Raw genomic sequence first — 27,094 nt, forward strand, 5'->3', positions numbered from 1 at the left:
CTTAGAAAAAGACTATATAATACAATTATTCAGGTAAGGAGTTAATGGACATGCAAATATTTTTCTAAAAATAAGTTTAAGAAACAATTTGTCTGAATGCATTTCATTCAGAATGCTGCATTTTTAATCAAAAGTTATTTTCTTTAAAAGAGTAACATACAGTTACGGATCACAGAGACAATTCATATGTATTATTTAAATAGATTATCATTTTTTAATCTTTTAGAAAGTAACCAACTCCACAAATTGGGCATGACTCAGAAGTGGGAAGGCTTTTTCTAGGTCAGCAAGAGAAAGACAACCGTGGGCCCCTTTAAGGATAGCCTCTCCCTGCCTTTTTTCATCCCCCCACTTGTGGGCAGTCAACTTCCTCATGCGTTGGGTTTGATGAGAGGGGCTCCTTGGCAGAACAAAAGTGTACAATTTAAGCTTATTGGCTCCCACACACCCTGCAGTTGGGAAGAACACCCCCATCCCCACTGCTCCTTGGTAACTGGCATTAAAAGTAGGATTGGGGTTTGGGGCCTTGCTGTGGTCATCATGCTAGTAGCCTTTTTGGACTGGGAAAGAATTTTTCCCTCACTGCCAGATTTGGCTTGGGTGTTGTATGGTTTTCTTCCTTCCTCTCAGCAGCCCAGGCCCCCAGAGGGTAGGTTAGGTTTTAAAATTTGTGTTGTTGCAAATTGGCAGGTGCCCAGAGCAGGTGCTTGCTCAATAGAGGGTCCGGTTCCCTGACAAACTAGAATTGAAGCGCAAACAGGAGAAGAGGTTACACTCCCAGAGCAGGCACTAGTTTAAATGTGGAATTTTCTTGAAAGTAGTATCCGAACAATCAAACACACACAACTTGCACAGGCCTCACTGCATCTGAGTCTCTCTGCAGCACATGCCAAACTCTCCTGCTGCTGCAACTACACTTGCTCCCCAGCGCTGTCCCTTTTGACCTCCTCAACAGATCTCCAATCCTTAAAGAGACAGAGCACTAATAACTATAACCTTGGCATTCCCTTCTGAGTGCTGCAAAGTCGTTTCCTAAAAAGGTGGGGAACTGGGTTGGGGCTTCTGTCTGACAGGGCAAGGAGATAATCCCTTTTCCTCAAACACTCAACCTTTGTACAGGGGGAAGGCAGTGGGGTCCCACCAATGGGACCAGGTTAAAGATGTGGAGAGGTGGGACTGAGGACAGCCCTCCTCCAGGTGGAATGGATTACAAAGGAGGGGCGACCTGCATGGGATAAGTTATTGCCAGAGTGTTTCCCAGATGTGTTACTTAATAAAGTTATGGCCTAGTTAAACTACACTCCTGGCAATGTGTCTTCCTACAGCATATGTCAACCTGAACATTGCCAGGCCTGAATTTTACATACCACTAAGCACACAGTTAAGGTTCTTTTTATAAGAGGAAAATAATAGTGCGTGGGAGCAGAGTGGTTCTGACCACATTAGCTATGGAAGACAGAGCTGTGGAAGGAGGAGATATGCAAATAGATCTTGGAGGGACAATCCAAGCCAAAACTATAAAAAACCATTACTCAAGACACATACAGAATCAGCTTCATTAGATTACAAAGAACAACTTCTACAATGAAATGAACTGTCTACAGTGTATCATTATAGGTTTTCTAACATAAAATCCATTCCAGAACACAGATGTTAATATTTTTAATTAATTTATACACTGAAATTTAGAAACCAGGATTCCATTTCTTTCTTTGTTGAAAATTATACATGAGTGGAGAAAGTTAAACTACATACACCAGAAAAAAACCCTAATGCTTGCTTTGAAATCTAGTCACAGACAGATTAACATCTTGTGATACAATCCCTGTAGTAGAAGCAGCTGACAAGATGAGTAATGGACTGCATCCGATTATCTTCAGCTCCGTGGCAATCATTTCCCATCAGTTTCCTATCTCTTAACCAGCAAACCTGGAAGAAGGTCACCATTCTGTCAATTTCTTTTCTTTTCTTTGCCCAATGAGTAGGTTTTAAAAATGCAGGGAACACATGAATCTCTGTAAATTAAGAGGTCTGATTAAATTACCATTGGCTGGTGTACAACTGGCTTACATGAACACTGCATGATTTGTCAAATTCCTTAAGTAATATAGTCTCCAAGAAGTAAATCATTGCATTAATGCATATAATACAGTGCAGTTCCCCTTTTCATGCAATCTATTATTTTCTTTTTACAAAAAGAACTTTAACTGTATTTAATGGCATCTAAAATTCAGGGATAGTAATATTCAGGTCAACATACACCTCTACCCCAATATAACGCAAGCCGATATAACATGAATTCGGATATAACGCAGTAAAGCAGTGCTCCGGGGGGAGGGGGGACTGCACACTCCGGTGGATCAAAGCAAGTTCGATATGACGCGGTTTCACCTATAACGCGGTAAGGTTTTTTTGGCTCCCGAGGACAGCGTTATATCGAGGTAGAGGTGTATTCATATATTTCTCATTATGGGACATATCTGAATCAAACTTTCAAAGCCTTATTCCTATCAACTGAAGAGCTATACATTGTCAGAGAACTGTATATGCATTCATTAAACAAGTAATTCCTGCATAAGCAATATTGTGGAAGGTTTACCATGAACTATACTGTATACACTCTGCCTGATTCTAATATAACACCAGAGTGAATGAGAAAAATACTACTGAAATAAACCTTTATGAGATTAGGATTGACCCCACAGTATTTATTACTTTTGTTTTATAGACTATTCTGAAAAGAATGCGTTATTAATTCCATAAATGTTTTGGAATATGCCAAACCAATTCTATATATTGAAAAGTTACTGTATTCTGAATATAAAAACACTGACTGTAACCTTCATCTATACAGTGGCTACTTTACACACCACCACTGGTGCCAAGAAACTCTAGTGCAGGCATAGCTGGCCAGGGGAGGGTCATCCCAGCACAGGAGGATCCTCCAGTGGTACTGGATCAATTTAGTGGCTCCTATGTAACTCTGGTAGTCAGTGTAAAAGGCATAACCAATGCTTCTCTGCATCTTGACAATCCCTAATTGTGGGACAACTGGAGTCACTGGCAAGCAACATAAATTAGAGGAACTCTCCAACTGCCTTGGATTGGCCCAGTGCACAGTCAGTCAGGATTGACTAATTATAAAAGTACCTTTAAATGACACGTAGGCTACCACTACACTAGAGAACTTACAGTGCTGCAGTTGCCGCTGCTGTAAGCTCTCTAATGTAGCTGCTCTAAACCAACGGGAGAGAGCTCTCCCATCGGCTAAACTACTCCAGCTCTCCTGCCAACTTAGTGCTGTCCACACCGGTGCTTATGTCAGTGTAACTTATGTCGCTCAGGGGGATGCTTTATTCACATTCTTGAGCAACGTAAGTTATGCCGACATAAGCTGTAGTGTAGACATAGCCCCAGACTACTAAATTACTTCTGAAAATGGGACATAGGCATTTTTGTAAATGTTATTCTTAGAGGTCTACATTCTCTTCTATTTCATCATGTAAAGTCCAAGGAAAATTATCAGAAATTAGATTCCAGTTTCACCCCATTCCCTACCACTGCATTTTTCTCCCTCTTACACAATTTATAAATTAGACTCAGTCTCACAAACTTTCCTCGAATGAGTATTCCTTACTCATGCACTGAAGCCAATGGGACTCTGCATGAGTAGGGGGTTGCAGGATTGGGTCTTTTCTCAACAACACAGTTTACATTAGCACACACATTACACAGAAAAAGCTGGGGCATGGTGGGAACAACATTGGTTATGTTTAGGCCAAGAAACATAATATATAGTATGGGACAAATTCTGATCTCAAATACTTTGGAGTAACTAGCATGGGTCTTGCATCCACACATCTGATGGCAGAAGATGACTGTAAAAGGAGGTCTCTGTACCCTCAAGTATACTGTAACTTTCTGGTATGGGTCATGATTCAGCAAAGCACTACTGTCTCATTGTTCACCTGTACTCCCCCATCTGTCTGTATCAAACTGTTGTTTTTTGTCTTATACTTAAGAGTGTAACCTCTCCAGGGTGGGGACTGTCTTTTTGTTCTGTGTTTGTATAGCACCTAGCACAATAAGTTCCTGGTCTATGACTGGGATACAAACAATCACACACCACAAAAGCACATCCTTAACTTTAAGCATGTGCATAGTCCCATGGACTTCAACAGTATTTCTCAGATACTTTAAATTAAGCATGTGCTTACTTGCGTCATTAAATTGGGGTTATAATTAGCTATTACCATAAAGGCTTTTTCCATCTCTTATACTTTGATTTCACATGTTGCCTTGAAAATTACTGCCTTGGTATTACCCTTGTGTCCAGACAATATTATTGTGCATCTTCCTCCACATTAACTCGTTCTTCCCAGACGAACAAAGAATGCTACATCAGTGAAGAATAATGCCTCCTGGCACTGTCCCTCAGACAGTGGTAATTCATCTTACTGCCCAGCATGGCTGAGCCTCATAGGAGCCATAATCTGGACATTTACTAGGATATACTTAGGCTATATCTACACTTGAGATCTTACAGCGGCACAACTGTAGTGATGCAGCTGCACTGCTACAAGATCTTTCATGTAGCCACTCTATGCTGATTAAAAAGAGCTCTCCCGTCGACATAATTAAACCACCCCTAACGAGCAGCAGTAGCTATGTCTCCCGCCGACATAGCATTGTGCACACTACCACTTATGCTGGTGAAATTTATGTCACTCAGGGTGTTTGTTTTTTCCACACCTGTAACAGTCTTCTCTGGGGGAGCGTGTCCTAGTGCTCACGGCTGCAACTTCTGACTGCCAAGGGGGTTGTGGGAAGGGGAGCCCAGGCCCTCCCATTCCACTGGACTCTGACCCAGAGCCCTTTGGGCTACCAGTAGTTTGGCAACCAAGGCTGTTTAAGACTGTCCTCCTTGGGCCTCTTCCTCTCGTCCATCCAGCCGTCTCCTCCCCCCCCCCCCATGGGGTCAGCTTAGTCCAAGGCTTTCCCCTGGTGTGGAAACTGAAACAACAATAAGTACATCCACATTCCACAAGATACTTCCCTCTCTGGGTGTCTCTGGGTTGGGTCCTCCCTTCCCTCAGGGACGGCCCCTTTGAGCAGCTTTTCGGAGTCTTAGGCGTCCCTCTGCTCTGCTGGAGCTTTGGGCTGCAAGTCTGCTCACCTCAGCTCTGCCACCCAAATGAGCTAATTCCCTGCCTTTTAATTCCTCCATCAGATGGAGCATTTGCATCAGGTGTGGCAGGGCAGAGCTGGCTGAGCCCAAAATAATCCCTTAACACCTTGTTGCCCAGTGTGTGGTTTGTACACCCCATCACAACACCCTTGAGCTACATAAGTTTTGCCGATATAAGGAGTAGTGCAGACATGGTCTTAGAGCAAGCAATACTGTAAATTAAGGTTATCTGAAGTAAATCTCTTTATTGTAAAACAAGATGATGGAGTCCTTCCCTGGAGACCGTACCTTGATGCAGTGGGAAGTCCAATGACCCAGAGAGCTAAGCCAGCGGTAATTTAACTCCTCACAGTGTTACCCAAGCCAGACATGTCAAAATTAGTGACCAAACGAAAAGCAGTCCATATGTCCTCCAAGTTGGGGGTTGAGCGATAGGCCAACAACTTCTCTTTGTAAAAATGTTGTGCTACAGAAATACAAGATAGCCATTCTGGCAAATAGCATGATAGAGAGGGATGGCAGGGCATTCTTCAGGTCCTAAGTCAGTGGTTCTAAACCAGGGGTACACGTACAGGGTCTTCCAGGGGTACATCGACTCATCTAGATATTTGTCTAGTTTTACAACAGACTACATAAAAAGCACTAGTGAAGTCACTACAAATTCAAATTTCATACAATGATTTGTTTATACTGCTCTGTATACTATACACTGAAATGTAAGTACAATATTTATATTCCAATTGATTTATTTGATAATTATATGGTAAAAGTGAGGAAGTAAGCAATTTTGCAGTAATAGTGTGCTGTGACATTTATGTATTTTTATGTCTGATTTTATAAATTTTTAAGTGAGGTGAAACTTGGGGGTACACAAGACAAATCAGACTCTTGAAAGGGGTACAGTAGTCTGGAAAGGTTGAGAACCACTGTCCTAAGTGACATGACAGCATGGGAAGGATTCAGATTCAGAAGATGGAGTATTAGTTTATATTTTAGTATGACAACAGAAACAATAAGAACATTTTAAAGATACAATATCTGGACATTATATAAAATTCTCCTTTTGACAGTCTTCATTATTACAATACAATGTATTGTAGATAGACTGAAATAAGTCTGTTCCTTTTATAGTTGGGAGTCATATTAGTATTGTAGTTGCTCAAATCAACTGCAAACTCCACATTTAGCTTAACGCTGCCTACTCAGAGGATTACAAGATTATTTTAGATGGTATGTACTGCAGGCTGGTAAAATCCAAGTGATAAAACTGCATTCCCACATGCTCTTATGAAACTGGCTTGATTCCATAGCTCAAAAAGTATAACCCATTTTTCAGTAGACAGCTTTTGAAGTGTCAATAAATTGCTGAACACCAGTGTCATAGAAGCAAAGATGTTTAAAGTTCTGCAGCCCCCACTACCATACAATAATATTAAGTATGACAAACTGATTTAAAGTTAGCTTTGAACACAAAATCAGAACAGCTTACCTAATTTAAAAAAAAAACATATAAACTACTAATTAACTTTGAGAATTACTGAAATGCAATCTCTAGAGCTCTGTTCTTAATATATCAAGTTAGTATTTTATATCAAATCCAGATTAAAGAAATGAGAATGAAAGAGTACCACTATATTCAGTATTAGAGGGTACCGAAAACATAAGATTTATTTTTTACGAGTTTGTCTTCATTACATCCTAAATAGCAGAGCCACTCATGACGTAAGTTCAGAACTTAATGAGTACAATAACCTCCCATCTGTGAATTATCAGATTTGTGTGTATTTAACATTGCTATTCTAACATCAAAATACTATACCCACTCTGATATGCTACTCCCAAGCAAGTTCACATTTCACAACCATCCCCCCACACCTTATTTTTCCTGTGAAAACTTTGATATTTTGACTAGGATATGAAAAACATCTTTATTGTCAAGTCTCTTTGAAATGTAAAACAATACAGAGAATATAAGCTATTTTCTGCAGGCTCGTGGAATAAGGCTTTGCATACTGATGCACACAATGTTCTCCATCTGTAGTCAAAAGCCTGGCATACTGAAAGACAGATTTGAGAACATCACTCGGAAAACTGAAGATATTTAAAGTACAACCTAAATATTTTTTCCACCAATAAAGCAAGAGTGCAAGTGATTTAATAATTCTGTACAGCAAGACCTCATGGGACTGAACTAAGGAAAATCCATTTGCACTATTTCTATAGCAACATAATTGCCAAATGTTAGACTATGAACAAAAGCTATCATTTTCAGTAGTACAATTCATCAGTACAGAAACAGACTAATGCAAAACGTGTTCTGAATAAACCCTTGATATCTTCTACAGGTAATCAGGATTAAACTACAAAAAAGATTAGTGCATTTAAATTTCTGATGTTGTCTACATTATATATTGCAGGTAAATTTATTCAATAAACACCATCATGATTTTTTAAAAGAAATCTTTCTTTTACTGCAGGGCTTGGAATTTCATTACACTGAGTCTGATCACTTTAAGCCGAAGGTATAATGGTTTCTAGATTTCCAGCAGCAGTGCAAAATTAAAAAGGGTGTTTTTATGCAACTGATAAAGTAATTAAAACTGTTTTTAAAATAAAACTTCCTGAACTAGAAAATAAAGGTTAAGAGTATATAGTTTTGAAACTCACCATTAGAACACTTAGGTGATTCCTAAGAAAATCTATTTCCAAGCAGTAAAAATAATAAGTTCTTAAATAATGTCCTGTGTCTTTTAAGTGCTTCAAAAACATTAATCCTCTCATACCTCTGAAAGATAAGTATAAACTGTAAAAAAATAAATCTAATGCTTCAGAAAGTCAGTGGCCACCCAAGAGACTAACATTTTCTTGTACCCAGAAAACAGGTCCAGCATTGGCAGCAGTGTAAGGTTTCCTACACTCTTCTAATATGCTTTCACCTTGATCTTGAGGGGGGGAAAAATGGTTACTTACCTTTCATAACTTGTTCTTCGAGATGTGTTGCTCATGTCCATTGCATTCTAGGTGTGTGAATGCCCACATGCACAGCTGTCAGAGATTTTTGCCTTGGCGGTATCCGTAGGGTTGGCAGTGGCACCCTCTGGAGTGCTGCACTTATGCATCGGTATATTAGGTACCGCCAGCCCTTCTTGCCAGCAACACTGACAGAGGGGTAGGAGTGCGGGTAATGGAATGGATATGAGCAACATATCTCGAAGAACAACAGTTACGAAAGGTAGGTAACCATTTTTTTTCTTCGAGTGCTTTTTTGTTGTTGCTTTGATTCCATTCTAGGTGACTCACAAGCAGTATCCATGGAGGTGGGCTCAGAGTTCACAGCCGTGTGGCTTGCAACACTACTCTACCGAAACCAGCGTCGTCTCGAGCCTACTGGGTAAGGGCATAACGAGACGTGAATGTGTGAATGGACAACCAGGTAGTGGTCCTGCAGATATCTTGAATTGGCAGTTGGGCTAGGAAGGCTGCCGCCAAGGCTTGCACCTTAGTTGAGTGGGTGGCTACAATCGCCGGTAGAGGTACTTTTGCCTGCTTATAACAAAACCAGATGCAGGTGGTAATCCATGATGAAATTCTCTGGGCAGACACCGAAAGATCTTTCATCCTGTCTACCATCACGACAAATAACTGTGTCAATTTCTGGAATGGCTTAGTCCTTTCAATGTAAAAGGCCAATGCTCTCCTGATGTCCAGAGAGTGTAATCTATGCTCCGCCTCTGACTCATGAGGCTTTGGGAAGAAGATGGGCAAGAATATGTCCTGGCGCATATGAAACTGTGAAACAACCTTGGGCAGGAAAGCTGGGTGCAGCCTCAGCTGGACCTTGTCTTTGAAAAACGCCATATATGGCGGCTCCGAGGTTAGTGCCCTAATTTCAGAGACCCTGCGGGCACATATTATCACCACTAAGAATGAGACCTTCCAGGAGAGTAGAAGAAGAGAACAGGAAGCCAAGGGCTTGAAGCGGGGGCCCATGAGCTGCGCCAGCACGAGATTCAGGTCCCCAGAAGGGACTGGATCCCAGATATGGGGATAGAGTCATTCTAGACCTTTCAAAAACCAGACCGTCATGTCATAAGTGAAGATCAACCTGCCCTAGAATGGAGGGTGAAAGGCTGAAATAGCAGTCAAGCGGTCCTTAATTGATGAAAGAGAAAAGCCCTGGAGCTTGAGATGCAGAAGGTAGTCCAGGATCAACTGCAGCGAGCCTGCTCAAGCCAAATACCCTGGTCCAAGGCCCAGCACGTGAATCATTTCCACTTAGCCAGGTAGGTCACACTGGTGGAGGGCTTCCTGCTGCCCAACAGGACTTGCTAGACATGGGCGGGACACTCCTGCTCTGGAACATTCAACCACGCAGCAGCCAAGCTGTCAGGTGCAGCACTCACTGCCAAGTCTGGGTGCAGAAGACTGCCGTGTTCTGAGACAGCAGATCCGGCCAGAGCGTCAGCTGCAGTGTGGTCACCACCAAGAGGTCCAACAGAGTGCTGAACTAGTGTTGGCAAGGCCAAGCCAGGGCTATCAGTATTACCTTTGCCCTGTCTTGTTTGATCTTCATTAGAACCCTGTGGATTAATGGCACCAGCGGGAATGCGTACATCAGAGCCCCCGACCGTAGGAGTAAAAAGGCGTCTGACAGGGAGCCTCTCTTGATCCCCCAAATCGAGCAGAACACATGGTATTTCCTGTTCTGACAAGACGCGAATAAGTCCACTCAGGGAGTTCCCCACTTCTGGAAGATCACACTGACCACACCCAGATGGAGTGACCATTCTTGGTGAGCTGAGAAGGATCTGTTGAGATGATTTGCTAACACGTTCCTGGTCTGGGGAGGTGCGCAGCCACAAGATAAATGGCATGCCACACACAGAAGTCCCAGAGCCAGAGAGCTTCCTGGCAAAGGGCTGGCGACCTGGCTCCGCCTTGCTTGTTAAAATAAAACATTGCGACGGCGTCATCCATCAGGCCCTGTACCATCTTGCCCTCCAGGTGGGACCGGAAAGCCTGGCAGGCCAAGTGAACCGCTCTGAGCTCCCTGACATTTATGTGGAGGGAGCGATCGTTCTGCGACCAGTGGCCTTGCATGCTGAACCCACCCAGGTGGGCTCCCCATCCCAGGTCCGAGGTATTGGAAACCAGGGTCACCAATGGGGACGGGGCCACGAAGGGAACGCCCTCCAGCACCGATCTGGGGTTCACTCACCATTCCAGGGACTAGATATGGTCCAGCACCCTGACTACCGGGTCTAGATCGTGCCTCTCGGGGGCGTGGACTGATGCCAGCCACACTTGCAGCGGCCAGAGGTGGAGCCAGGCATGATGGACCACGTAAGTACATGCTGCCATGTGGCCTAACAACCTCAGGCAGGTGCGGGCGGTGGTGAGTGGGTGGTCCCTTATATGTGAGATCAAGCCCAACATGGCTTGGAAACGGGCGTCCAGAAGGAAGTCTCTGGCCCACGTGGAGTCGAAGACCGCGCCTATTAACTCTATCCGTTGCACTAGTATGAGGGTCTATTTCTTTTCATTTATTAACAGGCCCAGGTCGTGACAGAACACACCAGATTGAGGCTCCTCTGCACCTGATCCCGAGATCTGCCATTGATGAGCCTGTCATCAAGATACGGATAGACCTGGACACCTCAGATAAGCAGCTACTGGCACTTTGTGTACACCCACGGGGCCAACGAGAGACCAAAGGATAGCGCCGTGAATTGGAAATGACACTAGCCCACCAAAAAACTGAGGACCCCTCTGTGTCCTTAAAAGATGGAAATATGAAATTAAGTGTCTTTCAAGTCAAGAGAAGCGTACCAGTCTACCGGATCCAGGGCAGGAATGAAGGAAGCCAGGGAGACCATGCGGAACTTCAACTTCTTGAGATATTTGTTGAGGCACCGCAGTTCCAGAATGGGTCTTAGGACCCCTTTTGTTTTCGGGATTAGGAAATAACAGGAGTAGAATCCTTTCCCCCTCATTTCCCGAGGGACCTCCCCTCCACTGCCCCCAGCTTCAGAAGGCTGTCGACCTCCTGAATGAGGAGTTCTCGTGAGAAGGGTCCCTGAAGAGGGACGGAAGGAGGGGTGGAAGAGAGGGACAGCTGAGAATTGCACGGTGTAGCCCAGAGATAATGCTGATAATGCATAGGCCTTTTACAGGCAGAATAGGGCTTAAAACCTGGGGACGGGGGCATGTCCCATTCTGGGGTAAGTCCCCTGCCGGGACTTTACTAACTACTAACACTTAACACCTACTTACTCACTAACTAGTGTAAACAAGTACATACAAAGAACAATAGCGAAGAGGTGAGAGAAAAAATGCTATCCGCTTGCAAAGCAAGGGGAAGGGAGAACCCAATCATCACGGGTGGTAAGAAGGAACTGAGAGGGCGTAGGACCACTAGCGCCTAATATACCAATGCATGAGCGCGGCATTCCAGAGGGCGCCACCGCCGACCCTACGGATACTGCTAAGGCAAAAATCTCCAACAAGTGTTCACATGGGCATGCACACACCTAGAAAGGAATCGACACTAGCAAGCACTCAAAGAAGAACCACATCTCAGGTTGAAGGATTAGTTCTATCTGCAAGTCTATCCAGTCCTTAGCTTCTCTAGTGAGACTGGCAAGAACAATAATTAATGCAAACAACGGTGGTGGTTTTGTTAAGTGTATTCTTGTTCACTAGGAACCAGACTGAAACTACCAACTCATTTCACGTTAGCTTTCACTCATCATCAAACCCAGCAAGCCACAGGTGAAGAGCAACACATGCCACTATCAGTCTCCTGAGTCAGCCACGCCCAACCCTCCCCCTCACTCCATCCCCCCAAGAAAAAACAAACAAAAAAACCATCTATTCTTAATGATGGTGCATTTTTAGACATTGTCCCACATAAAAATAAAAATAAAAATTAAATTTAAGGGAAAAGGAAAAAATTACGTTCAACACAATGTAGTTAGAATTTATTTCATATAAGCCCCTGAATCTGCAATATAAATTTGTATTAAATTTACCTCCATGCAGGTACAAGAGTTTATTCAATTCCAGGATTGGGGCTTAGAATGCAAACACATTATACCTAAAGGCAGGGACTGTAGCTCCAATCCTGAAAACATTTATGTACATGCTTACCTTTAAGCACATGAGTATCCTCAATGAAGTCAATGGGCGTACTTGTGTTTAAAATTGAGTATTAAGTGTAAGATCAGGACTGATGTCTTTACTCATGTCTTGTACTGTGCCAGACACCATATCTGTACTTAACCAATTAGTAATAAATAATAATAATATTTAAGTAGTTTCTGTGCCCACTGGTGCTTCTAAAAAAAAAATTTGTGGAAAAAATAGCAAAAAAATCATACCTATAGTAATTAAGGAAAAACTAAATAAAATTATATTTTCTCCAAACTCAAAGAAGGCAGTAATTCTACTGGCTTTTCAGTTTTTCCACTTGGGACCATTTGCAATTCTGTCAATAATGGAATGTGAAAACATTCACATCTGAAATGAAACAAGCTACATTTTTTTTTGTCAATTTTGCAAAAAATAAAAAATAAAAATGTTTTCAACAGTATTTTTGTGAAATGCAGATTTATTGTTGGTTTTTTAAAATTTATTTTTAACCCCTCCACCCTTCCCCCACATTCCTAGGCACTTTTGTGTAACTGAAATTTCACAATTCCAAAATTGACAATTAAATAAAATAGACTGCTTATACAACTCCAAAAATACCCACCAGGAAGTATGAGAAAAAAAGCCTTCCACAACATGCAAAAGAATAGCTCTTATGTGGCACTTTTAATCAGTTTATCTTGAAGTGGTTAATGAAGGTGGCCAATATCATTATCCCCACTTACAGATGGGGAAACTATGGCACAGAGAGGGGAAGTGATCTGCCGAAGGTCACTCAGTATGCCAGTGGGAGCTGGGAATAGAACTCAAGTCTCCTGAATCCCAATCCAGTGCTCCAATAAATAAAATAAAATAATAATAATAAACCCCTTCAGCCCTTCGTCCACCCTCTTCCCAAAAAGTCTGGGGGAATGATGGCCTTTGCAGTCTAATTGGGTTGTTAACAAATCTGGGCACTAGCAGACCAAAGGGAGGAAAGAAGAGTGTTCTGTCATTGGCCCCCTCCTGTCTGAATGGAGGGAGCCCCAACTCAAGTGGGTCCACCAATCACAATTTCCAAAAACACAAAATGTTTTGTCATGCTGTTAAAACTGCTTTTCACTTTGTAATGCCACTAACTGAAATGTGTGGGAGTGGAGGATCTACCGTATGTGAAGATCAGAGTTCAGTTTCAACTCTGTATCACAAGGAGCTCAATCAGAGTCTTACCTATATGATTAGGGAATGGGCTCTCATAAAAAGATAGGCCAGATACTGAGATCAATGTTAGCTTAGCTATGGGCCTCCACAGGAGCAGGATTAGTCACTAGCTATTGAAAGGAGAAAGAAATAGGGTAGAACAGTTGAAGTTACCTACGAGTTCTTTAAAGGTGAATCAAATCTATTTTTTAAATAAATACAAAATCATTATAAAGAACAGAATCATTAAGAGAACAAGCACAACAAATTAAATTATTTCAAAATGTATTTGTAATTTTAATGTTTAAACATCAGTTTTAAAATAAAAATTACTAATACATTTCAAAACAATAACATGTAAAATAAGTTTTTCATTCTTTTGCCTGAAAAGTCTGAGATTAACCCATCAAGATTCACTGAAAGAATATCTTGGCAGGAAAAAAAAACAACAGTTCACCTTTAGTTTCAATATTATTATTATGTCATTTTTAAGTCTACATATGTAGATGGAGGAGGGTAATGAACCAAAAAGCAACCAGTTTCCTTATTATTAAAGGGCGTGTGTTTATCAAGGCCGGGGTCACCTCTCTCATGTTTCTTCGGCTGGCGCCTATACTGCCATGGTTAAAACAAGAAAGCAGGTTGGAAAGGCAAAGTGGTAGTGCAGCTGCCACAGAAGATGACTAATAATAATGTTGACATCACTAATTGTAATTAGTACACAGAATGCAGAGTGGAATGTCATCTTCATATCATCTGGTGTGGGCATGCTGCCTTAGAAAATGGGTATAATGCTATTACATTTAGCTTGTTTAATTGTTTAGCTCAGTTTACTAATGAAACCGAACACAAAGAACATCCAACCTTCTCTCCCCTCTCTACATCCTTTTTCAGAGGACTTGAAGATGGTAATGCCAGCTGTGAACTGGTGGTGGCTTGGATTAGTATGAGCTATACAGTTTTCATGAGTCAGTGCTGTGATTATTTCTTACTGGCAATGTACATCGTAGTTCTTGCTCCCCCAGACAGCTGTCTGTACAGCTCAAACTGAGTGGATTTACATGGCTTCCCAAATTTTAGCTGTGACTAGTACTTGACTGCTTTTGGCTGAACACCATCAACACTGATTTGTGTGGCTTTGTTGCCTACACTCACCACATGATGCTGCACAGTACTTTTTCCTGTAGACCTCACACTGGGTGTTACCATGATAATGGCTAAGAAAAGCCCTGTGTTGTACGGTATCAACCTGAGAAAGGAAGAAGTAAAAAAGCACCATACTATGCAGGATGAAGAGTTGCAAGAAGACCTGATACTGTATTAGCTATCTCATTCCCAGAATAAGAACTGTCCAGCTTTGTTTTATACTCCTCTATGCTGATCTCATAATTTACTGAAGAGGTTACTAATTGAGAAGGAGATATATATTTGTTTCTCCATGGTTATTATTTTTAAAATTCATTCTGGCACCATAGGCTCAGTCCCACATTATGAAATTAATGGGAGGGGAGGGTGTTCAGTACCTCAGAACAGAGGCTCAGCACTTTATGGATTAGAACACAGTATTTCATTTACTGGCCAGTCTTTCCCTAATTTAAGCCTACAAAATTCCTTCCATTCACTTGGGTATTCTTTAAACACTGAGATAAAGAAGACTTCCCAGTCTCTCTCTCTTGCTCGCTCCCTGCCCAACCTCCTTTCCCTAAGCCTCCTCCGACGATTGGGAAAGCCCCCTCCTGGTTCAACAGCCACTCCTCAAAAGTAATGAGGGACACTGGGGATGGATCCAGGAGAGGGAGCTGCTACGTATGGAAGATGGAAAGCTCATTTACATGAGTTCTCTTCGCATCCAAACTGCTCCACAACTTCCCAGTGTGCAGGATTGCTCCATTTGTTTGAAGGGTCATTTTCCTCTTTTAAGAGGTTGGCCTATTGCAGAGACAGTTTGTGAAGCCCAAGGGCCAATGGATAATTTTTGCAAGAGCAAGTTTTTGGTATGCAGAGACATTTACCTAAAGCTTATCCACTTCTTTGGGTTTAGAAAAAGAAAAAGAAAAAGAAAAAGAAAAAGAAAGAAAGCTAGTCATTTCCTCTCAAGGAGATATTTCAAAGTGTCTGGCCACAGGGCAATGCTATACTCCGTGTATTTCAGAGTGGGCTTAAGTAATCGACAAGTAAGTTCACTGTGTTCAACCTTTTTTATTTGATTTTACTGTTGAGAAAAATTTACATATGAATAATTTCCCAAAACCATTTCAAAAATTAAATCTGTATGAATTAATAAACCAGCCATATGCATAGAAAAGGAGATGTCTGCATGAAAACAGACAGTAAAACTTCTTTTGGTTTTGTTGTTTCCCATTTACTAACTCAGACAAAATGGCTTCAATATTGCTGTTCCTAGCCCTGAAGGAGACCATTAATCAAATTATTCCAAAGAAGACTAGAAAACAATACAAATGAATGGACAAGGATGGGTATTCATATCTGGGCCTTTGAAAGGAAAAAAACAGACGTGATTATTTTTTCGGAGAAGAAATTGCCAAAAAGTAGAGAAACAGATGGCTGAGAACACTAGATACCACATGAAGACATATTTTCCTATGAAAACTAATGCACAACATTAATTATCCAAACTACACAGTATATTATGGGGTGACAATAATGATCACTAATAAAAACTGACAATGGTGTCTTATCGGTTCATTTAAAGAAAACGAACACAATTATTACAAGACGACGTCTATGCCCTACAAATATACCCCACAGATCATAAACAGTCCACAAATGCACTTTTCTATGCTAGTCTGACTTTCACCACTGTCTCATTACTGAACTCTAAAACTGTAACTGAAAGGCTCCTCTCATCACATTTTCCTTAACAGAACCACTCACTGTCTTTGTAAGAACTTATTCAGCTAAATGAAAACTTTACCTTAACTATTTCCTCAATGAAACAGACATGTGAAACAGGGTCTCTCTTCTTTATCAGTACTTTTTGCAAGTGCTGCACCTGTAAGAGAATTTGTTTTAAAGATAATTTAGGTTTTCTAATGTGGTATATGCAAAAAATGCACTAATGTAGAAGAGGAAATATAGGGACTGAATACCTGTGCACAAGCTGCACAGATCTGATCCATGAGTTTCTCCATGTTTGTCCAGAGGGCTGCTCGGAAGGCTGCAGTGTTCCCTGGTGTTGGCATAACAGCTCGGCCAGGGCCACCTAAATATATTTTGAAGGCAACATATCAATCCATTTCAGGATTTAAAAATCAAGACCAACATTGTCAGCTGTGAGTGCCTAAATGAGGTTAAAACAAAAATCCATCTATAGGCACCTAAAGAAGTGGCCTGATTTTCAGAAGTGTTGAGCAGTCAGAGACAGCTTGAAACAACAGCTCTGAGAGGTGTGAACAGCCCCAATCATCTCAATCAACTATTAACTCTGAAGCCTAGTGAGGATACTTTAAATGTCAGCATTATTAACTACTTCAGTGCTTCTCATCTCAGCAGAAACACAAAGCCAATGTACTTCTCCACTGTTGTAAGATGTACTGGCAGGGTGACATGGGACAACTGGTTGCTGTCAAGGATATAGGCACTCACCTGAACGCTTTTGCCTAAGGGTATTAGAATTACAAAAATAAGACATTCTTTTTAACTGAAGGAAATACCATTAAGCAACCTTCATCTTCCTTGAGAAGCCATATGCCATTATTATGGTTCTAACACAAAATTCGAATCCCAAACTGTGTTGTAGAGGCTTCAAATTAAAATCTGACATCTAAATCTGTTTTGCATTTGTGTTCTTCAATGCTCCATGGTACCACAGCTTAAAAAATAAGGGGAACTAAGTTTAATGATGCAGTGATCCCTCAAGTTAGAAACACTACTTTGAGATATTCCCATTTGACAAAAGTGTTTGAATACATTGGTCTGATTTGTTGCAGTGCTTACAAGTAATATACCAGTCTCTGTGGTCCTCTCACAAATGCAAGTAAGGCAGAATCAGATTCCAGGAAACCTTAATGGTTTCCATGATGCATTCCTAAGAATGCTAAGCATTTTTCTCCCACATGACTGAGCACAATGCAATTCTGCCAAATGACCAGAAACTGTTATGCTGTAAATTAAATAACATGCCCATACTGTACCTCTTGTAACTGTCTGGGATGGCTGAGTCAAAACTTTGATATCCAAAGCATTGTTGATGTTCTCCTCTAGAGATGCACAGTACCCATCCACTACATTAGAAATGGTATCCTTCAAAGTTCCAAGGTTGTGGAAAACCTGCAGCGCTGTTCCCACTTGAGTAGGATTCTAGGGAGATAAGGGGAAAATGTTAATCTCTAACTGTATAATGGTTTTGTTTATCCATGATGAGATGTTATTTCAATATTAAAGTTAACGTTCTAGAGTTTGCGGTCTCATTTCATTTATCATCAGGTGATTGGTCTCCTTACAGGGGAACAGGAAAGAGGAAAAAAGGGGAAAGGGTTGATTTACTTTGATGTTACTATCTCACTACTCAACAATGAGTTATACATAGGGCAGCATCAGAGGGAGAAGAGGAGAAAGGAAAGGAGATGAAAACAGTGATGATTATGGCAGGCTACCAGTTACAGATCCAATAGTTCTTGCATAGGAAAATTACTGTACAATATTGAGTATCACTGTATCTCGGCTATCTCCAGTTATGAGACAGTTAGTAATACTATAGTTTACATGTACCTGCTACACTTCTGTCTTTTAACTGTCAAACTGTTGATTAAACATGATCAGGGATTGAAAAATCTACTCCTCCACTCTCCCAGGGCAAGTAGGGAGCTTTCGTAGGTGAATGCCATCAATGTATTCAAAAATCTAAGCTTTCATTTTTTAAAATGAAGTTTCTAGCTCTTATGATTTTGACAATAAGTTTACAAATATGAACTGAGTGTGAACTAATGCCATGCTATCTTCCTAAGTCTGCAGACAGATAGCTCCAGTGCCTCTGTTGATGTTCAGAGCTTCCCCCTAAATACAACAACGTGAAAACCAATCATAATATTTTCAATGTCACTGCTGTGCTTCAGAATTCTTTGGTTAGGAATAAAACTGATAAAAAACCCTGCAGCCAAGGCAGGTACTGGAGCTATTCAGCTCAGGTTGGAGAACAAAAAAGTGGAGTCTTTGGGAAGGGTAGAGTATTGGAGACAGCCCCTCCTCTCCCCCCTCTCTCCCCCTCCCCACACAATGCTGCTTCTCCCCTCCTCCATTCATAGAAGATTGGTGGGTGGGGTTGCATATTTCAGATACCCACTAGTGGGAGGCGGATCCAAAAATAGTTCCCTTCCATTCTATTTATTCCCAGTGCCCAGGGCCGGACTGAGGACAGCCGAGGCTCAGGACACCCCCCCACATGGCCCCATGCAACTTGGCCCTACCCCTGTCCTTTCTTGGAATGGCAGTGGTAAGGCCACATAAGAGCAGTCATCTAGGAGACCACCACCACTCCTCTTTGGGCAGGCTGGATCTCCCCTTCCCAAGATCACTGTCATCGTCTGTCCCGGAGGAGGAGGGAGACTCAGCTACCACCCAACTGAACAAAGGATGATGGGGTGGTAGCAGTGAGGAGCTCCCTGCACAGACACATCCAGAGGAATGAGTTTCAAAATTCAGACTCCAATGAAGTAAATGATGCAGTTCATCCCTCTCAGAGCTATTGTTTCAGGTGCCTGCTGACCCAGGCAGACATCACTAAAGAAGATAATCTTGAAAATGTGGCTGACTATTTCTTCACAACCAGGAGGGCTGGAACCATAATTTTGAAAAACAAAAGCTGAGATTTTAATGTCAAATTACTCCTGGAGCTGAGGCCCCAGCAATGGGGGAGGGGGAAGGAAAGGGAGAGAAGCATTGACCATGAACAGGGGATCCCCATATCTTCATGGGTCTGTAGCTAGTAGGATTAGTCCTCTGACAATTAGATGTGTGGTAAAATTTCCAAGCCTTATGTGTGGGTGGGTTTGAGGGGGTGGGTGAACGAGCAGGAGAAAATGAAAGATTGGTGGAAAAATAAGAAAAATGAAGCATGGCAAATACATATAGACAGATATTGGAGGCAGGGGGAGAACAAAGAGAGAAAACAATGTAGGAGGGTAGAGAATACAATAAATGGAAAAGGAAAGAGTGAGAATAAGAATGAAATAGACACTGAAGATTACTAAGGAAAAGTCACTGATCTATAATAGGACTAAATGGACTAAAGATAGAAAGGAAAAGAAGGGAGTGATAGTAAGACAGACTGAATAGTATTTGGTGAATAGGTTATTTGATTAATTTTACTAGTGATTGTTGAATAATTTATTCAACAATTTTTGTAGTATTAAACTTGTCCTATAGCTGGTTTAAATACTATTCATTTAATATATTATTAAAGGAATAAGATAATTATGTCTATTTGGGAAGGCTCTGGCAGGAAACTGCAAAGATTTGTAATACTTTTTAGCTGCTGGGTATGGTATATATTAATTATTGGGAGCCAGGGGACAGAACTACTGAAGTAGTCTGTTCTTTTTAAATACATCAAAGACCACCTAGAGCAAAGAGCTTCTTTATATGAAATGAATGTATAAATAAGTGTTTAACCAGCCATTTGCACTATGTTACATTTAAAAACGGTATAAAATAGAAACTTGATTGACAATGTTACAATTAAGTAAAAAGTCCAACAAACAGTACACAGCTCTCTTATTCCTTTAAACTGCTGGAGGTGTGGCCTTGGGGAGTCATGGCCACATAGGTATTTCACACAGGTATTTTATCCTGGGTAGCAGGACTCAGGTAAAATATTCAAGCCCTGAAAATAATATACTAAAATCATTTTTTTCATTCATTTGCTTCACACAACACTCTTTTCCCCAGGAGGGTTCAGAACACACAGCTGGGGCATCATTAATCCTAACTGAATTTTACTTTTTATGCATAGCTAGTTTCTAGGTTTAAGCATGAAAAGTACAAAAACTAGAGTCTCTTTTGGGAACAATTGTATTGTGGAGAGAGAGAAATGTTGGAGGGCAAGGAAAATAAACAACAATTATACTAGCAGACTGGCATATACATCTCAGAATTACAGTGTTTAGCATAGATACATTATTCAATGGAAGCTGGAAAACAGTCTTGCAAACTTCCCACTGCCAACAAGTTTTGCTTTGGGGAAAAACAGGAGGGCAAAATTCTTCCATCTGAGAAACCATTAGGCATAGCTTCCAAATGTTTGTGGATTTGTTTGAGCAAAAAAAGCAGACCTACTTTTGCCAATGTCTTTACTATCACAAAGGTATATTCCCAAAGTACAAACTTGGCTACAGAAGTTTGCTGATCTATACTAAACACATGGTCACGCACAACCATATAGCTGGAATTACAGGGTGGTTATGTTCTTTCAAATGCCTTGTTCTGACCTGCAAACACAGAATGGACTCTTTGTATTATTTGAACATATGTGAATAGATAGATAATTCTATTTGTCTACTATTAATCTATGTTTCTGCTGAGACATTATTGTCCTAATAGATAACAATAGACTATTTTGCAAGAGATTATCCTAAAATAAAAATGTTAAGTATCAGAGGGGTAGCCATGTTAGTCTGGATCTGTAAAAAGCAACAGAGAGTCCTGTGGCACCTCATAGACTAACAGATTTATGCTCCAATACATCTGTTAGTCTATAAGGTTAAATGTTATAAAAATGTTATAACTTTAAAATAAATCATGGCTGCTGTAGCCAAGAAGTTCGGTAACAAATGCAAGTAGTACAGGCTACAGCATTTTATAGTACATCAGTAGCAAGGTAAAGCCTAATGTGCATGCCGCAGCAGTAAAGCAGGTGTTTGCAAGTCTCATTTCATTGACTTACATAAACACAAAGCTTTAACCCCTCCAACATCTACAGAGCCGCAAAACTCCCACTTGAAACAGTCTTAAATAATGTTAGATGGCAGAAATTAAAGCCCTGAGTTGACCTAAGAACACCTCTTTCTATCCAAACTACTACTCCCTTTTTGGTGCTTCAGCATACCAAATATGGTAGACGTGCTGATCTAAAGTTAAGCTGAGTTATGAATACAGAAAAATCCCAGAAGCCATCAGTTAAACCTTTGAGCCAACTCCACACCTTAAAGAATGGTTCTATGGTGACAGATTTTAAAAAGTGACTGGGGATTTTGGGTGCCCAACTTGAGACACCTTGAAGTAGCCTGATTCACAGAGGATGGGTACTCAGAAATTTCTGAAAACAAGGCCCCTGCAAAGTGTCTCAAGTTGGGCACCCAAAAATTGAGGCATCCAAAATCAGTGGGTTCCTATGTATAAATAGCACTTACCTACCTACCAAGCAAATCTGCTCCCTGTGTGTACCAGTTGCAGTTGTTCACTTTAGTAACTAACATTAATTTTTACTGTTTTTCACTCCTGTTGGCACAGCAGAGCCAACAGTTAAGAGAGAAGTAAATGACACAGAATCGTCAGGAGATAATAAATATGAAACCCCATGATGATGTGTTTATGGTCATTTCTCAGACTAGAACCTCATTTTGTCACTCCTTTCCCTGTGGAAATAAACCTGTGCAGCTCTGATGGTGAAATTTTGTTTGCAGTGTCAATTGCAAGGTCCTTAAACAAAATGATAGAGTTTACAACAGAAATTTCCGTAGCTGTTACCTCTCTCACACCTTAGTGTGGAATACAGTTTATTTTCTTTTGTTAACTGCCAACACAGCAGCTGACTACATTATGACTGTCAAACTGTAATGTTTATTAAAAACTCACCTAAACAGTCACCTCTCTGGTTTACTAACTGAAGTATGATGGAGTTTGCCATAGTTAAGAAACATAGTTTAAGTTTACACAGGCACCTTTGACCAGGGGTTCATGAACTTATGCATCCGAAGAAGTGGGCTGTAGTCCACGAAAGCTTATGCTCTAATAAATTTGTTAGTCTCTAAGGTGCCACAAGTACTCCTGTTCTTTTTGCGGATACAGACTAACACGGCTGCTACTCTGAAACCTTCACACAGTGTGGAATACATCTTAACAGAGATGATGTCATGGGCCTCCACCTCTCCTCTAAGTCATGATGGTGTTGGCCACCTTTACTATACATTCATGATCAAATAACATCCGTCTGCCAACTACAGCAATTGCTTACTTGAGAAAGCAAATTAGGAAAGTAGTGAATTCTTAAATGTCTTTTAAACCATATTCATCAAATGGAAAGAGCAGAGGCAGCACCCTGTGACCAGGCAGTTCTCTGAGGAAGTGCTCCATGGATCACACTCTGGGACAGGGGTAGGCAACCTATGGCACGCGTGTCGAAGGCGGCACCCGAGCTGATTTTCAGTGTCACTCACACTGCCCGGGTTCTGGCCACCAGTCTGGGGGAGCTCTGCATTTTAATTTAATTTTAAATGAAGCTTCTTTAACATTTTAAAAACCTTATTTACTTTACATACAACAAGAGTTTAGTTATATATTGTAGACGTATAGAAAGAGACCTTCTAAAAACATTAAAATGTATTACTGGCACGTGAAACCTTAAAATTAGAGTGAATAAATAAAGACTCGGCACCCCACTTCTGAAAGGTTGCCGACCCCTGCTCTGGGAGCTTCTCACCCAAGGGAAGGAAGACTTAGCTAGACTAATTTACACACATCAGAAGGTTTTCTGCTTTACTTAGGAAAGTTCCACAAGTGACTTTGATTGAAGTCTTTATTATTTAGAAGAAGATGACCCTGTTCAGAGAGGACTGTGGCAGGAATTCAGAGAAAGAGGGCTTTCATTGTAATCAGTTGTAAAACAGCTGACGTACTGTATATAAAATTTTATGTTTTCAATCTCTTACTAGCTAAGTGGCAAAATATTCACCCCTTCTCCAAAAGGAATAAAGATAATACAATACACATAAACAGAACTGGAAAACATAAAGGGCTTATTAAGTAAGTTCAACTAAAACAAGATTCATAATTAATAACAAATCATTATTCCATAATGCATCTATAACAAATTACTTGCCAACGTTCTGAACAAGAATAGCTACACATAATTCACACACAGCAAAATTCCACAGCATTTAAGACAACCAATATTAGAAAATAGTAACTGAGCCCTGGAATAGAAGACAAAAACTGGGAGAGCTAAATTAATTTAGAAAGCTAAGATGTTTTCTTGTGATTGAAACTAAATACATTTCAGATACAACCTTTCAGAATACTGTAAATGCTTTTGAAGGACAGTTTCCAGAATGAAACCTTACAATACTTTGGACATATACTTTAATATCAAATAACGCCATTTGATCCAAAACTTGCAATGATGAGAAGTATTTCAATTGCTTTTTTGCATCTGGTTCATAAAGGCAATTTTGCTTGCATGAAATACTATATGTAATTTCCATCACAACATGGCTTTATACAATCAGCTTAACAATTAATACAAGCCTCCTTTACACTTTTTATTACGATTCTAAATATGAGAACCATTTAGAAAGGAATTTTTAATATATTTTTAGTAACAATGGGGCAAGCTCAGCCTTCGTTCTGCAGCTGAAAATCTTCACTCAGCCCTCTAGTTACAATATTTAGTAATTCTCAACCTCCGTCTCAGCTTCTGCCACCATCCAGGGCACTACCTCCTCAGACAACACTGCCGCCTCAGAATAATTCTGTTCTGACAGGAGTATTTTTGTGTCCTTTCCATCAAAGTCCAAGAATACTGCTCCTACAAATACATGATCTCCACCAGTCTAGTGACTGGGGGTCCAGAGGTAGCTCCCAAAGCTATTCCAGTTGGCAATATGTTATTTTGGTTTCAAAACTAGTATATAACTAGAATAGCATCCAAACTCATGCCTAATGTTACTGTCCTTAGTGAGGATTAACAGTAGGACATAATTCGAACGTAAAGTTTGAAGGGGACAGGGTGTAACTAACTAATTTTTCTTTAAAGGAGACCCTTTTTTTTCCTTTTTTGCTACAGCCACTGCTATAACAAAAGACAAAGAATACTAACAAAAAGTGTGTGTGTGGGGGGGGGGAATTCCAAAAGTGCTTGCAGCACTCAGAGGTGAAAAGCAAAATCCACTCTATTCCCAGTAGTGACAATGCCTTGTGGATCTAAATTACCTATTCAGTAATTCAGATACTATGGAGATAAGTGCTACAGAGAACTGTAAGAGAGACAAAAAGATAATGGAGCCTTCACTACCCACCGTTTACTCCTCATTTTCATAGCCCTCACTATGGCAAGTGGCTTTTGCAATTAAAAATGACAGCAGTAGTCTCCTTTTGGAGCCCACCAATCCACTTCCTTTAATCAGCCTGCAAGGGAGTATGCATACTTCAGTTAGCCAACCAGGGACTGGATTTCCTAGCCCTTGTCAGTGTGAAGAGCAAGAGACCAAAAACTGTGAGAGAAATATAGTTATAAAGTAACTCATATAACTTCCAGAGTGGTGAAACATTCAAAATTGACCTTTTGGTCTGTAGATTAAAAGTAGCATTGTTAACTATTAAGATACATAGCAGAGGAGCACTATCCTGACAGGCAAAAAGTCCTCTCTTTAATGCATGTCGTAGTCAGACATCAAATACTTCTTTTGAATGACTGGCAAGATTTGTGGTTTTCTATGAACTTTCATTTCCTTCAGTAGTTTTTAATCTATATTTTTTTCCATTCATGCTGGGATAGCTGAAATGACATAGCCATTAAAAATAATGTGACAACATTAAAGAAAAAAAATCAGCACAAAAATACAAAAAACAAACCAAACCAAAAATCACAGCAGCAAGGAGCCCCTGCTAAAGCTGGAATACAGGAGTTCAGGTAAGTGGGTTTGTAACTTTCATCTTGTATATGGCATGGTTCTTAAAGTTACTTTTTATTTATTTTAAACTAATTTAGAAAATCATGCTATATAGCAGGGGGAGATACAATTTACCTCCGCTCTTTCAAACCAGCTCTATGGGTTTCTTAAACAGCTGATGCATACTGGGCCATCACGGCAAAGCTAGGACTAGTAATTTGTAACTTTAGGGAACAGTTTAAATAATGGTAGCAAGGCATGTGATTAGAGAGGATTAAGATTTCCTGGGGCGCTGGCCCAGAGCAAGTAGTGGGCCCCTCCCTACACCTTCCACCTGCAGCCCCACCCCCATTCCACCCCCTTCTGCCTGCAGCCCCACCCCTTTCTGCCCCTTCCCTGGGACCGGCCTGCATTCCACCCAGGGTGTTCCCCATTCCGCCCCGCCCCCCACTGCAGCCCCGCAACCCCTTTTGCTCCTTTCTCCACCCCCCACTGCAGTCCCAAGACCGGAGAAGCTCTGTCCCCATGCCACTGCCCCAGGGCCGCAGCGGGGAGAAAGCCCTTCCAGTCCCAGAGCCGCTGCAGGGGTCTGGGTGCTGGGGCTTCCCCTGCCACCTCCTGCACTTCTGGGGGGAAACAGGGTCAGGGCAGGAGAGCTTGAGCGCAGGGGCTTGCCCTGCCACCCCGCGGCTTCTGCTGGGGACAGGTAGGGGGCACTGGAGGGGGATTGCCCTGCTGTACCAGGGTTGGGGGGGGGGGCTTCCCCTGTCCCGCAGCTGCTGCCAGGGATGGGGGCTGCTGGGGGGGGGGGGGGGGATTCCCCATCTCACGGCTGCTGCCGGGGACAAGGTCAGGGGCTGCTGGAGGAGCTTCCCCCGCCCAGTGCTAGTGCTGTGGAGCGGGGTTGGGGTGCGTGGGTTTCCCCTGTCCCACCCACCTGGTGACTGAGGCTCTGGGCTTCCGCCAGCAGTGGCATATTTTTTCCATGGGCGCACCAGATGGTCGGGGCCCCTGCACACAGGCCCCGTGGGACCAGTGGCTCATTCACCACTGCATGTGATTAGTCTTTAATTATTTAAATGCTGGACATCTGTCTAAGCATGATTAGTAAGGATATACAGTATACATTGGTGAAATATCACAAATCCTAAAGCAATAGGCATCTTGTATCTAAGGCCGTGCGAATAACTGATTTTTTGGTTCACTAACTGACCCCCCCCCCCCCCCCACCAAAAAAAAATAGATTAATTTCAGGTCAACCGGAAATGAAATTTTTTCAAAGTTTTTTGTTCAACCCAAAACTAAATGTTTCATTATGTTTGAGCTTTTAAAAAAAATTATAAAACTTAAGTGAATTTCTAAATGAAGTAATTTTGAATAAAAAAAATCTAAACATTTAATTTCAAAAATATCAAAATGAAATGTTTTCATTTTTTCAGAAGTTTGGTGGGTTTTTCAACCTAAACAATTCAACAAATTCAATACAAATTCACATGTTTTCATCAACTCGAATCTGCATTTTTCAGCAAAAATGTTTCATCTTAAAAATTTTGCCCAACTCCGCTTGCAACTGCCTTGTGACAGAGATTTAAGTAAATGATATTTAAAGGTGACCTTCAAATAAAGAGAAATTTGATAAAAGTGGAGCTATTGGAAAGTGAGGTTTCTTTCTGTTATCAGCGTTAAAAATCTGTGGGAAGGACAGTCTCAGCAGGATGAAAGAGGTACTAGCAAC

The 27,094-nt window shown here is 41.2% G+C and overlaps 1 protein-coding gene across 1 annotated transcript in view; it reads right to left on the reverse strand.

Annotated features, from left to right (window-relative positions):
* The window catches only part of COG5 (component of oligomeric golgi complex 5), a 302,348-nt gene that overhangs the window by 77,638 nt on the left and 197,616 nt on the right, over positions 1 to 27,094 (reverse strand). The window contains exons 8-10 of the mRNA XM_005292354.4: positions 17,671 to 17,836; positions 16,627 to 16,739; positions 16,452 to 16,529 (exon numbers count right to left, since the gene is read on the reverse strand). Of these exons, the coding sequence (XP_005292411.2) occupies positions 16,452 to 16,529; positions 16,627 to 16,739; positions 17,671 to 17,836 (357 nt within the window). The remainder of the gene's footprint in view (positions 1 to 16,451; positions 16,530 to 16,626; positions 16,740 to 17,670; positions 17,837 to 27,094) is intronic.

The sequence above is a fragment of the Chrysemys picta genome, chromosome 1 (genome assembly GCF_011386835.1).
Source record: "Chrysemys picta bellii isolate R12L10 chromosome 1, ASM1138683v2, whole genome shotgun sequence".
Lineage (NCBI taxonomy): Eukaryota > Metazoa > Chordata > Testudines > Emydidae > Chrysemys > Chrysemys picta.